At 48.2% G+C, this 15,235-nt stretch overlaps 1 protein-coding gene across 1 annotated transcript in view; it reads left to right on the plus strand.

Moving 5' to 3' along the window:
• The first annotated feature begins 471 nt into the window (after positions 1-471).
• Positions 472-15,235, plus strand: part of PLXNC1 (plexin C1) — a 59,019-nt gene continuing 44,255 nt past the window's right edge. Inside the window, exon 1 of the mRNA XM_053407414.1 lies at positions 472-1,546. Coding sequence (XP_053263389.1) covers positions 566-1,546 — 981 coding nt within the window. The 5' untranslated portion in view covers positions 472-565. The remainder of the gene's footprint in view (positions 1,547-15,235) is intronic.

A 15,235-nucleotide genomic window follows, 5' to 3' on the forward strand; every position in this document is an offset into this window, starting at 1 on the left:
GTGATGGGAGGGGCGAGGAGGATAGGACAACCAGCTGGCGGAGGGCGCAAGGAAGAGGGCGTGGCGCACCATAACCAAACCCAAGCAACCCCTACCCGCAATAATTTGGAACCGGCCATGGAGCTAAGACACCCTCCTGAATCGCCTTGCTCCCCTATGGACCTCACCAACGTCTAAACAAGGCGGGGGGGGGGAGCGTTTGTGGAGTAGGGAGACTGGGGACTGGCGGGAAGCAGCAGGCCGGCCGGTTTCCAACACGTGCAGCGCCCCAGTCGCACGCGCCTTCAGGGGGCGGGGCGAGACATTGGCGAGGGTGGGCGGTGAGGGGCAGGCGGGAAAGCTCGCACGCGCGAGCCGAGTGGTGCTTCCCAGCGACGTGGAAAAAGGAACTTCTGCGCGCAAGTCTTCTGGGTGGCACCGAGGAAACCACAGAGAGCGAGGGTGGGGGTGGGAGGGGAAGGAGAGGGGGAGGTTCCCGCCCTCAGCGCGCTGCCATGGGGCAGCTGTCGGCACGCTGCCTGCAGAGCCGCCTTAGGTAGCCGGAGCGCGGCGTGTGTGTGTGGCCATGGCCGGCTGGTGGCGAAGGCTGAGGGGGCGCCTGGGCGGCGGCCTCGCCTGCAACTGCCTGCTGCTGCTTTCTGCCTTGGCGCTGGCCTGGGCGGCCGAGGAGGAGGCGGCGGCGGCGCGCGCGCAGACCTTCCCTCAGCCGCTCTCCAACCTGGCGGCGAGCGCGCGGCGCTTGCTGGTGGCCAGCGGCAATCGCTGGTACGAAGTGGAGCCCTCGCTGGCCTGGGCGAAGGAGCACCGCAGCAGCCCGGCGCTCGACTCGGGGACGACGGTCAACAAGCTCCTGCTGCCCTTCGGCAACGACCGCCTCCTCACCTGTTGGACGCAGCCGCATGGCTCCTGCTACGAGGAGCGCCTCGGCGCCGACGCCGACGCCAACGCCACCGTTTTCGGGGAAGAGGTGGTGACCTGCTTGCGGAATGGCTCCGCCGCCGGGTGGATCTATGCCCTCGGCTCCGAGTGGCGGCTGGTGGTGGCCACGTCTCGCCGACTGAACGATTCCAGCGACTTGGATCCAGAGTGCCTCGCCAAGGGCGACTCCGGAGTGGCCGTCGCTCTCCAAGAGCGCCAGAAGGCGGTCTCGGAAGACCACCGGCTGCTGGTGAGCGACGGCTGCTACTTGCACTTCGCGGACGCGTTCCTGTGGAGCGGGCAGTTCTTCTTTCCTTATTATCACTACAGCCTCAGCATGGAGCCCAAGATGCTCGTGGCCAACCAGATGCCGGCAAACCGGTTCTTCGGCCACGGCCAGGCCATCTTGCGCTGCGGCGGCGGCGGCTTCACCCGGAGGATCCTGTCTTCCAACTACGTCCAGGAGCGCGGGCTCTGGGTCGGCGTCTTCGGCTCTGCCGAGGGTCCGGCCACTCCGACCTCCACGGCCCTTTGCATCTTCAGCCTCAGCCAGGTGTCGAGCGTTTCGGAGGGATGCGCCCTTGGCGATTCGAACACGATCTGCGCCCACGAGCCTGCGGAGACATGCGTGAGTAGTTTGGTTATAGGTTGAGCGTTGTTGCCCAGCGGAATCGGAGACCAGGGGGCCGGCTCTAACAGCGCACCGTCGTTGTTGCCGGCTGGTCTGATGCTCAAGGTAGACCGTTTTAAAGATGTGAAATAACTTTGCGGTCTCCTTTCCGCTTGCAACAACCCCATAAGGTCGGTCGCGCTTTCTAGCCCACTGGGTGAGTTAATAGCAGCTGAGACGCAGTGAGTTTTCTAGATCAATAGTGAAACACATTGGGGCATCACTCCCCTGGGTTCCTAACTATTCTTTTCTTTTTCTTACGTGGCTTAATGTCACAAAGAGGCAGCCCGCAACAGGATTTCGCTTTCGTTTTTCTTATCAAATTATCTCCCCACCCAAAAGGCAAATCTGCATTAACTGGGGAGGGAAAATACAGGCTGGCATGTAGAGCAGTGATGTTGTGTAGAGGCTGAAAAAATAGGGTTGCCATATTTCAAAGAGTAAAATTCCTGACACCTGCAAAATTGTTGAGTTGTTTTATAGGACACCACCAAAATTGTTGGCCTTTTTTAAGGAAACCACCAAAATGCAAAAATCCGCTGCACTGATCCCACAATAAAATACCCTAAGCATCTTGGAAGTACCACCATATAAAGACCTACATTTTCTGTTCAGTTACTCTCTCTCCCATCCCCTAATTTAGATATGGAGGGAGCAGTAAAAAAATAATCTTGCATGTACCCTGTGACTCTTAAGAATATTCCTGTCTTCACTGTCAATATTTGTAACTTAAGGTACATAGAAAAAAATACTAAATAGTACAGGGCAGAACAGGAAAGAGTGTAAGCTTTCTGTGTAGGTTTAACCATAAGTTTGAAGTTTTCCATATTAATGAATGCTGCTGCTGTTGTTGTTATTCCAATTTATTATCTGCCCTTCACCCTAAGGTTCAAGGGCAGGTTGCAACAATTAAAATGCAACATTAGTATTAAAACACAATATAAAATTGTTTTTCAACAACTTAAAATTACTAAAACAAGTTAGGTCCTAAAAATATACATTTCACATGTCAAAAGCCAGGGTGAACAGGTGTATCTTCCACATTTGCCAAAAGTTGTATGATGGTGTGAAACAGCTGTCATCAAGTTTCGCTGAAATAGAAAGACTGGTAGAAAAAGAAAAAGATTATACCAAGCACCCAGAAGTTCCAATATTTGGAGAGCTTTTAAAAAGAGTTAGACAAATTAATGAAAGTAAAGTAAAAGCTTTCCTGGAAAAGACCCTGATGTTGGGAAAGATGGAGGGCACAAGGAGAAGGGGACAACAGAGGACGAGATGGTTGGACAGTGTTCTTGAAGCTACCAACATGAGTTTGACCAAGCTGCGGGAGGCAGTGGAAGACAGGAGTGCCTGGCGTGCTCTGGTCCATGGGGTCACAAAGAGTTGGGCACGACTAAACGACTAAACAACAACAACAAAGTAAAAGCTACAGTAGTACCTCAGGTTACATACACTTCAGGTTACAGACTCCACTAACCGAGAAATAGTGCTTCAGGTAAAGAACTTTGCTTCAGGATAAGAACAGAAATTGTGCTCCGGCGGCAGCGCCAGAGCACGGTTTCTTTTCTCATCCTGAAGCGAAGTTCTTAACCTGAGGTACTATTTCTGGGTTAGTAGAGTCTGTAACCTGAAGCGTATGTAACCTGAAGCGTATGTAACCCGAGGTACCACTGTACAGTTAAAAACAAAGTACCGTATTTTTTGCTCTATAAGACGCACCAGACCACAAGACGCACCTAGTTTTTGGAGGAGGAAAACAAGAATTTTTTCCCCCTGAATTTCAGAAGCAAGAACAGCAAGAGGGATCGCTGCGCAGTGAAAGCAGCATTCCCTCTTGCTGTTCTGCCTTCTGGGATAGCTGCACAGCCTGCATTCGCTCCATAAGACGCACACACATTTCCCCTTACTTTTTAGGAGGGAAAAAGTGAGTCTTATAGAGGAAAAAATATGGTAATCACCTGCAATTGCTGAAAGGCTGAGCAGATGTAACTCTATAGAAGAAGTTCAGCCAACATGAATTACTGTCCAGCCCCCTTTGGTTTCAGAGAGATGCTTTACTTTCCCACTGCAACCAGCTCACTTACTGTTGGATGAGTTGGCAAAAAAACGATGTCCTGCTAGCTGAGCATATATAAAAGAAGATCTCATGATGTTGCTCAACATAGGAAGCAGACAGTTGGGTTTGCAGTGGCAAAAAAGTTACTCAGCAGCTTTGCAAAGAAAGGCTTTTCTATTTGAAATGGCAAGTCAGCTCACCACATGCATGTGACCAAATTTTTAAAAAAATGCTTCTTGTACATTAAGTGCATCCTTTATTAAGCATTGACATATAAATCTCTGCAAACACTTATGGGGGAAAAAACAACAGTTTGCTGTAGTGTTGTCCATTATCTAAAACAGCTTGCAAGGCAGAACAGCATTTTTTTGGTGCTGGTATCATAAGGAAATAAGAAGAGTCTGCTGGGTCAGGCCAATGGCCTATATGGTCCAGACCCTGTTCTCAGCAGACTCACCAGATGCCTATGGGAAGTCCATAAAGCAGGATCCAGGTACAAGAACACTGTCCCTTCACGTGGCCTCCAGCCAGAGCATGGTCATCAAGGCTAGTAGCCTTTGCTTTAACTCCAGGACATCCCATAGTTAGGACTTAAAAACACCTTGCATAGCCAGCCCAGTAGTCTTGGCTCTACCACTCAGCAACTGATGGGAGTTAGAGTCAAAGCTTGCTGTAGGTTGCATGATGGAGTTCCCTGCAGTGAATCCCCTTCCACACGTGTTCCAGCAGACTTCAAATAACATATATTTAAAGGAAACATAATAAAATGAGCATCTGTAACCCAAACAGCCACCCTGGCTATAAAACTGTTTTAATAAATAGGAAAACAAGTTGTTTGTTTTTACCGTTGTAACAATTTTCTTCTCAAAATGTGTCTTCTGTATCATGAGAAATAAATAAAATCATCATCATTATTTTAAAGTGTAAGGAAGAGTCCCTCAGGCCTTTACTAGTCTGGCCGCTGTAACCTAGGGATAGGCCCCCCAACATGGTGCGCTTGTGAAGCCTGCTTGGTTCCCACCAAGGCCCCCTGCACCTTCCAATTTTTACATTCAATTGAGGTGTGGTTTTGTTTTTTGGTTATGGGCTGGTTGCATATTTTGTAGCGCCCTAGACTGTCCCTTACATTGGTGCCCTTTGGCCCTAAGAGATTAGGAACCTGAAAGGAATGGGAGCAGTGCTTGCTGCAAATGGGAAATGTTCAGGCTGCATGAGATGTTTGGAAAAGTAAAGCCTCTTCTGCAGAGAGCCCTTCTAAAGATGAGCAACTCTGTTTCAATGGGCGTCCTTCCAGTAGATGTTTTTGGGATTGCTGCCTTGGATGTGTACCATGAGACTGAATGTTGTAGAATGGGAAATCACACTTGGCGGATATTTTGTGCCTTGTCTAGATATTTTTGTTTTCAGATTACAGTGGTACCTTGGAAGTCGGAACGGAATCCATTCCAGAAATCTGTTCAACTTGAAAAATGTTAGGAAACCAAGGCACGGATTCCCATTGGCTGCAGGAAGCTTCTGTAGCCATTTGGAAGCCTTGGAAGATGCGTTGGATGTTTGGGTTCCAAAGAACGTTCACAAATCAGAACACTCACTTCCAGGTTTGCGGCATTCGGGACCCAAAACATTTGACTTGTAAGGCGTTCGAGATCCAACGTATGACTGTACTTCTAACCCCCAGTTAAAGGACCTGTACAACTATTCAGAAACTTACATTGGCACACTGGTTGTTAAATACTTTATTTTTATATACCAGACATGTTCAACCGGTCAACCGCAATGTACAGGTAGATCGCCGGGGTGACCCTGGTCGACCACGGAAATGTTTTGGCCCTATGCCCCAGGCACTATGTCCCTCCTCCACTTCCTCCACAGCAAGGAAAGTTGGGGCAGGTGGGAAGCACAAGTATTGTTGCCTGACCCTTGTTTCCTGGAAGTGTCAAGTGACTATCCCCCCCCAAAAGCTCAATAACACTTGCCAACCCCCCAAAAAAGCTCAACTCTTGACAGTCCTCCCCAAAAAAAGCTTGATAACTCTGACAATGGGTAGATCACTGCCAGTTTTTTTTAATAGTGGGAGTAGATCACAGTCTTTAGGGAGTTGGACGTGCCTGTTATATATCATTAAATCATAAAGAATATATCACAGGAGTTTACAACAATATGAAGACATAAAATGAAACAAAAAAAATAATAAAAAGTTGAAAACAAGCTGGAAGCAAAAGGAAATTAAAAACATGTTTGCTTCTGGTATTTTAGCACTTATTGTTACGGCTGTTCAAGTTGCCATGGTGACTATGAGGTAGAGCTCCACAATTGTCCTCCTCTCACACTCTCGCCACTGGTGAGTGTTCCTCATTATGTGGTGACCATACCTTTCCTGGCTTCTCTGTAAACTGGAAAAAAGGGAAAGGGTTCTGCCAAAAACAGAAGTTGTGCAAGGATGTTCTATCTTCTGCAAAAGTCCAATTAGAAATTAAACAATAACCTTTTGTCCCGAGTAGTCTAGTTCACGTTTGTATAGGACTTGGGGATGCTGAGGGGGCCTTTGTTTCACATCCATGAAGGCAAGAAGCAGCATGGTGGAGAAGGAAAACCTAAGAGGGACTTGCACCATACCTTGCTTTCTCCTAAACCCCACATGAGGTAAAACAACACCCCCTTCTTCCACTAATCTTCTGCAGGGGCTAGAGGACTGATATGGGAAGAAGTGAGTTTTGTTTCTTTTCTAGCATGGCATTTGTAGAAAGCGGAAGTCTCTTGCACTGATTCTGCTTTGGGAAAAACTCCATAAAGTGTTCTACACCTTATATGTTACCCATAAAGGTAAAGGTAAAGGGACCCCTGACCGTTAGGTCCAGTAGCAGACGACTCTGAGGTTGCAGCGCTCATCTTGCTTTACTGGCCGAGGGAGCCGGCGTACAGCTTCCGGGTCATGTGGCCAGCATGACTAAGCCGCTTCTGGCGAACCAGAGCAGCGCTTTTGTCTTGTGGACGGCAAATTTAGTTTTCGCTCTTGTTGCTGCTGCTGCTGTTGCTGTTGTTTTGGCCTAGTCAAGAGTTATGTGAAAAGAACAAAACACAGTAATATACCCCTCAAAAATAATTTATTGGACTGCCTTATGCAGACTACATGAATATAAAGGGTATGCCTGTAATCTGACAAGAACGTTAGCTTTTATAGTTAATGAATTTCTTTTTAACATACTGTGTGTCAGATCTAGCTGTTTTCAAAATGGGGTGCATTTTAAGCATAGCTTTCTTTTAAATAGGAATTAAGTCACAGAAGTTCTATAAGCCTTCAGATAAATAAGTCTGATGAAAGATTAGCATAGTGAGCCATCTGGCCTGGCCAGGTGTTTTGTGTATACGTACATTCAGAGAATGAGAGGGATATTTGGCTGCAGAAAGAGAGGCAATACAGTGAATGATGCTGGAAGGAGGGATGATCTCTCTATCACAATCTGGTCTTATGACAGAGTTGTGTTAAGGTTAACACGTTCCCATCAACACGTTTCTCATGAATTCTGTGTGGCCCAATTCAGAGTACTACAAAGCCTTACATGGTTCTGGATTTCAATACCTTAAGGAACGCCTTTCCCCCATACAAAGTGACCTGGACCCTACACTTGTCATCGCAGGCTCTTTTCTATGTCCCTAGTCCCAGAGAGGTTTGGAAGGTGGCAACAAGAGAACAGGCCTTTTCTGTGGTGGCTCCCTGATTGTAGAATACTCTCCCCAGAGAGGCTTACCTGGCCCCATCATTACATGTCTTTACCTAGGCCTATGGCTATTAAATAATCTATGGCCTGTAAAAGTGTGGGGAACAGGACTGTTATTAGGGTGGTTATTTTATTATAAGGCTCTTTGTCAGTATGCTTTTTACTATCTTTTTATTATATATTTTTATCATTGATGCTCTGTATTGTTTTTAATGTAGTACATTAATGTACATTAATGGAGTAATGTAGCTCCTTCCTGCCACTTACCATCTGCTCCTTCCTGCCACTTACCATCTGGCCTGGGGCGGGGCCTGGGGCCTCATAAGGACTGTGTGGTGCTTGCTGCCTGCTGCCCAGGAGGACTCCCCTGTGTGAGTGCCTGAGGGCCCTGCTCCTGCCACTTACCACCTGGCCCAGGGCAGGGCCTGACAGGCCTCACCAGGACAGTTGTTACTGCCAGGGGGGCAGTGTTTTTAGAGTGGTTTTAAAATGTTTTTAAAATTTTTCTTTTGGATTTTTTGTATGTGGCGGGTGGGGGTGGGATGGATGTTTGGTTGGGCTTGGGGAATTTTTTTATTTTTATTTTGATGTTTTTGTAATTTTTACATTATTATTTTTTTGTTTGTATTGTTTTATTGGTTTTGTTTGTTTGTTTAAGGTGTTATTTTGTTCTTAGGAGGAGGGGTCAGGGCTGCCGGGGAGTGGGCCCCAGCCCACAAAATGGCTGGGGCATGTTCCACAAGGGGGGATGCACTGGGGCAACCGATCTCAGTGATCACGGGTAGGAGGAGGAGTTACGCTAAGACTAGACCACGTCATTACAGAGGGGGCAGGTTTAGTCGTTGTCTGAGGACTATTCCTGCCTCCGGGTCTGGTCCTGACCGGATGGATACTAGAATCAGCAAGGGATACCCACATGACCTGAAGGTGCTGCTGTGCAATGCCAGGTCAATGATTCATAAGACCACTGCCATCCATGACTTGATCATGGATGGAGGACTTGACCTGGCATGTGTAACAGAGACTTGGTTGGATGAAGCAGATGGGCCTGTCCTTGCCGCTGCTTGTCCACCAGGTTTCTCTTACGCACAGCAACCCAGGTCATGTGGGCGGGGAGGGGGGGTTGCAGTGATTTTTAGGAAGTCATTAGTTTGCACCAGGCGTCCTATTGGGAAGACCCAGTTTTCCGAGTGCATGTTCTGGAAGTTGGGCAATAGGGGCAGTACAGGATTCCTTTTGGTGTACTGACCTCCCCGCTGCACCAAGGATTCCCTGCCCGAGCTGCTTCAGGTCGTGGCGGATGTTCTCCTGGAGACACCTAGCTTGGTCGTCCTAGGGGATTTTAACATCCATGCCGACACGACCTTACAAGGGGCCGCTCGGGACTTCGTGGAAAGCATGGCCTCCATGGGGCTGTCCCTGAATAAGTCTGGCCCAACCCATAGCCGCGGACATGCCTTGGACCTGGTGTTTACCTCTATGGATGTTGGTGATCTGACACTAAGTAAAAGCGAAACGAAAGAAGTGCCATGGTCAGATCACTTCCTGGTGCAACTGGACTTCTCTGCGACCCATCCCCTCTGCAGGGAGGTGGGACCAATTCGGATGGTCCGCCCCCGCCACTTAATGGATCCAAATGGTTTCCAGAGAGTGGTAGGGGATGCTTTATCCCATGTTGATGGCCTTTCAGCTGATTCCCTGGTGGCCCGCTGGAATGCGGAGTTAACCAGGGCTATTGACTGTTTGGCTCCGAAGCGCCCTCTCCGATTGCATGGAGCCCGGACAGCCCCGTGGTTTTCCACGGATCTGAGGGCAATGAAACAATCGTTGAGACGGCTAGAGCGCCGGTGGCGGATAACTCATTCCGAATCTGACCGGACACAGGTTAGAGCTCAACGTCGAGCCTACCAAGTGGCGATAGCGACGGCGAAGAAGAATTTCTTCACCGCCTCTATTGCATCTGCAGAAAACAGCAGCAGGAGACTTTTTCAGGTGGTTCACAATTTAGCGGAACCACCTGCAACATCGGGGTCCAGTATGGGCAACATGTTCTCCTGCAATGATTTTGCAAAGTTTTTTGCAGATAAAATCGCTCAGATTCGGGAAGAAGTAGACTCCACCGTGGGAGCAGGGCCGGGGCGGGAGAGTGCTAGAGTTCTGTCTAGTCAAGTTGAGTGGGATCAATTCCAATCTGTTACCTCCGAGGATGTGGACAGGCTGCTTGGACGAGTGAGACCAACCACCTGTCTCCTGGATCCTTGCCCATCCTGGCTTATAAAAGCTAGCCGGGAAGGACTGGGCGATGGGCTTCGTGGGGTGGTGAATGCTTCCCTCCGTGAGGGAGCCTTCCCAGACCCGCTGAAAGAGGCGGTTATTAAACCGCTTCTTAAAAAACCATCTTTAGATGCGGCCACGATGGCCAACTATCGCCCAGTCTCAAATCTTCCATTCTTGGGCAAGGTGATTGAGCGAGCGGTTGCCGAACAACTCCAGGCACGCCTGGAAGAAGCGGACCATTTGGATCCCTTCCAGTCGGGATTCAGGCCTCATCATGGGACTGAAACTGCCTTGGTCGCACTGGTTGATGATCTCCGGCGGGCTAGAGACAAAGGTGAGAGCTGTTTCCTAGTTCTGCTGGATCTCTCAGCGGCGTTTGATACCATCGACCATAACATCCTTCTGGACCGTCTTGAGGGGCTGGGAGCTGGGGGCACTGTCATACAGTGGTTCCGCTCCTTCCTCCTGGGCCGTGTTCAGAAAGTGGTGGTGGGGGATGAGTGTTCAGACCCCTGGGCTCTCACTTGTGGGGTGCCTCAGGGTTCTGTCCTCTCCCCCATGCTTTTCAACATTTACATGCAGCCGCTGGGAGAGATCATCAGGAGGTTTGGGCTGGGTGTTCATCAGTATGCGGATGATACCCAGCTCTACCTCTCTTTTAAATCAGAACCAGTGAGGGCGGTGAAGGTCCTGTGTGAGTGTCTGGAGGCGGTTGGAGGATGGATGGCGGCTAACAGATTGAGGTTGAATCCTGACAAGACAGAAGTACTGTTTTTGGGGGACAGGAGGCGGGCAGGTGTGGAGGGTTCCCTGGTCCTGAATGGGGTAACTGTGCCCCTGAAGGACCAGGTGCGCAGCCTGGGAGTCATTTTGGACTCACAGCTGTCCATGGAGGCACAGGTCAAATCTGTGTCCAGGGCAGCTGTTTACCAGCTCCATCTGGTACGTAGGCTGAGACCCTATCTGCCTGCGGACTGTCTCGCCAGAGTGGTGCATGCTCTGGTTATCTCCCGCTTGGATTACTGCAATGCGCTCTACGTGGGGCTACCTTTGAAGGTGACTCGGAAACTACAACTAATCCAGAATGCAGCAGCTAGACTGGTGACTGGGGGCAGCCGCCGAGACCATACAACACCGGTCTTGAAAGACCTACATTGGCTCCCAGTACGTTTCCGAGCACAATTCAAAGTGTTGGTGCTGACCTTTAAAGCCCTAAACGGCCTCGGTCCAGTATACCTGAAGGAGCGTCTCCACCCCCATCATTCTGCCCGGACGCTGAGGTCTAGCGCCGAGGGCCTTCTGGCGGTTCCCTCATTGCGAGAAGCAAAGCTACAGGGAACCAGGCAGAGGGCCTTCTCGGTAGTGGCGCCCGCCCTGTGGAATGCCCTTCCAGCAGATGTCAAAGAGATAAACAACTACCTGACATTCAGAAGACATCTTAAGGCAGCCCTGTTCAGGGAAGTTTTTAACGTGTGATATTTTACTGTATTTTTGGTTTTTATGGAAGCCGCCCAGAGTGGCTGGGGAGGCCCAGCCAGATGGGCGGGGTATAAATAATAAATTATTATTATTATTATTATTATTACACCACCCTGGGATCTTTTGATAAAGGGTGGTATATCAATTGAATAAATAGTATTAGTAGTAGTATTGCAAGACCAAATCAGATCTGTGCCGAAACTTCAGATGCCTTAATGGTATTCCATAGGCTTGGAGCATCCTGTTGCGTCTTTTTGTGCCATTTCATACTTGCACAACTTGTCTGTCAGCTTCAGTGGAGTAAGTGCTAGCTAAAACAAATACACATTTTATAAGGAAGGATAAAGTTTGCACAGTGTGGGAGGGCTTGTGGGGGAGGACTACAGTATGATTGTGTCTTGCACAGGGGTTGCATTCTGGGAATGATGCATATAAGCAAAAACACATATACCAGTACCTGAACCACTCCTTTGAACCCCCCCCCCAACAACCATCCTTATCTTACAAGAAAGGCAGAGAACTTTTAAGCTCTCAAGACCTGCTTACTAAGGTCTGGGATGCTCTTGTGAGATCTCACAGGGCCATCCAAGTTTCCATAAGATATTGTGAGAGCATCCCAAGGCCTGGTACCAGCAAGTCTGAGCACTTAAAAGCTCTTTCCACACTGGGAAAACCCAGTGCAGAAGGAGCTTTTAAGCTCTCCGCCTTGCGTGCAATTGATCTGCAAGATTTCAGACATTCAGCTTTCAACTGAGTAAGGTTGAAATTGCTCGAGTTAGTTGTGCATAGGATGCGATCCTACTACATTGTCAGTGCCTTCCTGCATAACTTCAGTTGGACAACATTACCAGAGAACAGCTATGGAACTTCCCCAGCCATGTTCTTTCCAGAAGATACTGAACTCGTTACCTCCATCCTGCACCCTTGCTTGCATGACTGATGGTTAATGATGATGGGAGTTGTAGAAGAACAACATTTGGAGAGCATCATGTTGGTTACTCATTTGGGGTGAAGATCATCCCCACTGAGTGCCTTCTAGCAGCCTCAGCTGGTGGCCCAATGATGACCCTTTGTGGACAGGGATAATTTGGCTACAGTAATCTATGAATGCTCTCACAGCCTCAATACAGTGGTACCTTGGGTTACATACACTTCAGGTTACATATGCTTCAGGTTACAGACTCCGCTAACCCAGAAATAGTACCTCGGGTTAAGAACTTTGCTTCAGGATGAGAACAGAAATGGTGCAGCAGTGGTGCAGCGGCAGCAGGAGGCCCCATTAGCTAAAGTGGTACCTCAGGTTAAGAACAGTTTCAGGTTAAGAACGGACCTCCAGAACGAATTAAGTTCTTAATCTGAGGTACCACTGTATTGGATTACTGCAGTGCAATTTATGTGGAGCTTTCTTTTGGAGATGGCTTGGAAACTGCAGCTGGTGCAGAATGCAGCCACTTAACTGTTAACAGGATCAAGGTGAGCCCATCTTAAAACACTGGTGTTGGCACAGCTACATTGTCTTCCTATATGTTTCTGGGCCCAATTAAAAGTGCTGGTTTTCATCTATAAATACCTTTGTGGGAGTGCCTCTGGACCATTCAGTCTTCGTTTGAGGCCCTTCTCCTGTTTTCCCCTCTTAAGAAGGTTAGGAGGGTGGGTTCTTTTCTGTGGGTTTTTGTTTTTGTTTCTGTATGGGTTATTGAAATGGTTTTATTGAACACGTTGTTTTTGTTTTGTGGAATTCTTCTTGGTTCTTAATCTTTGTAAGTTGTCTCTGTAGTGAGAGATAAGTCAAATAAATTACAATAATACAAAGCAGTAATTGTATTAAGCTGGCTGTGGGTGAGAATTTTAGTCCAACCACATCTGTGGATTAGGTTGAAGAAAACACTGCTTTAAAGCATACCTCTTTTAACTTAGTGTGACATTTGTCATGCAGTTTAGTCCCATTGACACCAGTGGGACTTTTCTTCTTACTGCAACACACACACCCCTCCAATTCCAACCTGGGTTGTAGTGAGGGCAAGGAATTAAAGTTTTGCCCTGGATTGTTTCTGTATTTAAACTTTAATGTATTAATGATATAAATTGCTTAATGCTTTATATCTCTTGTACACCACCTTGGGATGGCACATTAAAGGTGATCAAAAATGCCTACCGTATTTTTCGCCCCCTAGGACGCACTGGCCCATAGGACGCACCTAGTTTTTTTGGGGGGGAAACAAAGAAAAAAAATTATTTTCCCCCCCCCAGGCGCGGGGCAGGGGCGGGGGAAGCCCGAGCTTCCCCCGACCCCAGCCCCCAGAACAGGCTGCTATCCGCAAGCCTAGGGAGCCCGGCGGGAAGTCGCGCCGGTCTCCCCAGGCTTGCGGATATCTGTCCCCCGAGCTTGTGGTGCTGGTGCTGGGGAGAAGCCCGCTTCTCCCAGCGCCAGCCTCCAAACCAGGTCGGGGAACAGCGGGATGGCGACGCTGCGCCTCCCCGCTGTCCCCCGAGCTTGTGGGGCTGGCGCTGGGGAGAAGCCCACTTCTCCCAGCGCCAGCCTCCAAACCAAGTTGGGGAACAGCGGGATGGCGGCGTTGCGCCTCCCCGCTGTTCCCCGACTTCGTTTGGAGGATAGCTTCCTGAAGCCTGCATTCGCCCCATAGGACGCACATACATTTCCCCATCATTTTTGGAGGGGGGGAAATGCGTCCTATAGGGCGAAAAATACGGTAATTAAAATAAGAACCCCTCTCCATGGCTGTGGTGGCTGGGGCTGATGGGAATCACAGTCCAAAAAAGCATGCAGTTGGGAAGGCTGGATAAATAAAAGACAGCTGTGCAGAGCCAAATTATCTTAGCAGTGTCAGTGCCCTAAGTCTGCCATCACTGTCTGTAGTTTAGGCCATAGATGCTTAGGTTGCTTGGATGCTAATTTCTGTCAAAATTTTCAAGTGTTGCTGATGGTGTAGTCCAGGCTTCCTCAAACTTGGCCCTCCAGATGTTTTGACACTACAGTTCCCATCATCCCTGACCAATAGTCCTGCTAGCTAGGGATCATGGGAGTTTTAGGCCAAAAACATCTGAAGGGCCGAGTTTGAGGAAGCCCAGTGTAGTCACACTCCCCCACCCCCCGTTGTAGATATGCCTTATTTAATGGCTCACATTGTGAGCCAGTGTGGTGTAGTGGTTAAGAGCGGTAGTCTCGTAATCTGGGGAACCGGGTTCGTGTCTCCGCTCCTCCACATGCAGCTGCTGGGTGACCTTGGGCCAGTCATACTTCTCTGAAGTCTCTCAGCCCCACTCACCTCACAGAGTGTTTGTTGTGGGGAAGGAAGGGAAAGGAGAATGTTACCCGCTTTGAGAATCCTTAAAGGGAGTGAATGGCAGGATATCAAATCCAAACTCCTCTTCTTCTCTTCTTCCTGCTTTATGGAAAAAGCAAAGGGGTATTGAAGCACTCCCTCTTTGGATAAGATGGCAAAACTTTTTCTTTCTTTCTTGGTGTTACAACGTTGTTTTCCTGTCTTGTTTAAAAGTGGTTGTGAAACTTTGTACAGGGGTGAGAGCTGACAAACCACATATGTTGATCGCTCAGCCTTCCATGCCCCTAACACTTCAGACCACAAACAGCATTGGCAGATGCTGCAATAGCAGCATATATTTTCTTGAAGTACAGCACAACTTCATGCACACATGTAATTAATGCCTGGAGCTTCAATAATATGGGAGATTGAGTGGCAAAACACCAAATTATATTTTGTGTTATATCTATGTACAAGACTTTTTTCTTCAGCATCCAAAACACAAACATACCAATGAACCTAATATAAAAAATGGCGTTTTATGTACATCTTTTTGTAAATATTGTATAAATGGATCATGATTGTGTGTATAGTATAGCATCATTTATTTGATATATATTAGGGTTTTGTGTTTGTGTTGTTTTGAGTTGAGCCACTTTAAATGAAATTGAGTATATATGACAGAGGGGAAAGTCGGCTGAATTCAATTTCCTGTACTCCCTCTTTACTGTTAGGTGGAATTTAAAAACATTTCTGTTCACCCAGGCATTTGATTGCTGAAATATATTGTTCCTGACAATCTTGAAATTATTTACCTGTGAGGATATTTGAT

This window comes from Podarcis raffonei, chromosome 10 (assembly GCF_027172205.1).
Source record: "Podarcis raffonei isolate rPodRaf1 chromosome 10, rPodRaf1.pri, whole genome shotgun sequence".
Lineage (NCBI taxonomy): Eukaryota > Metazoa > Chordata > Lepidosauria > Squamata > Lacertidae > Podarcis > Podarcis raffonei.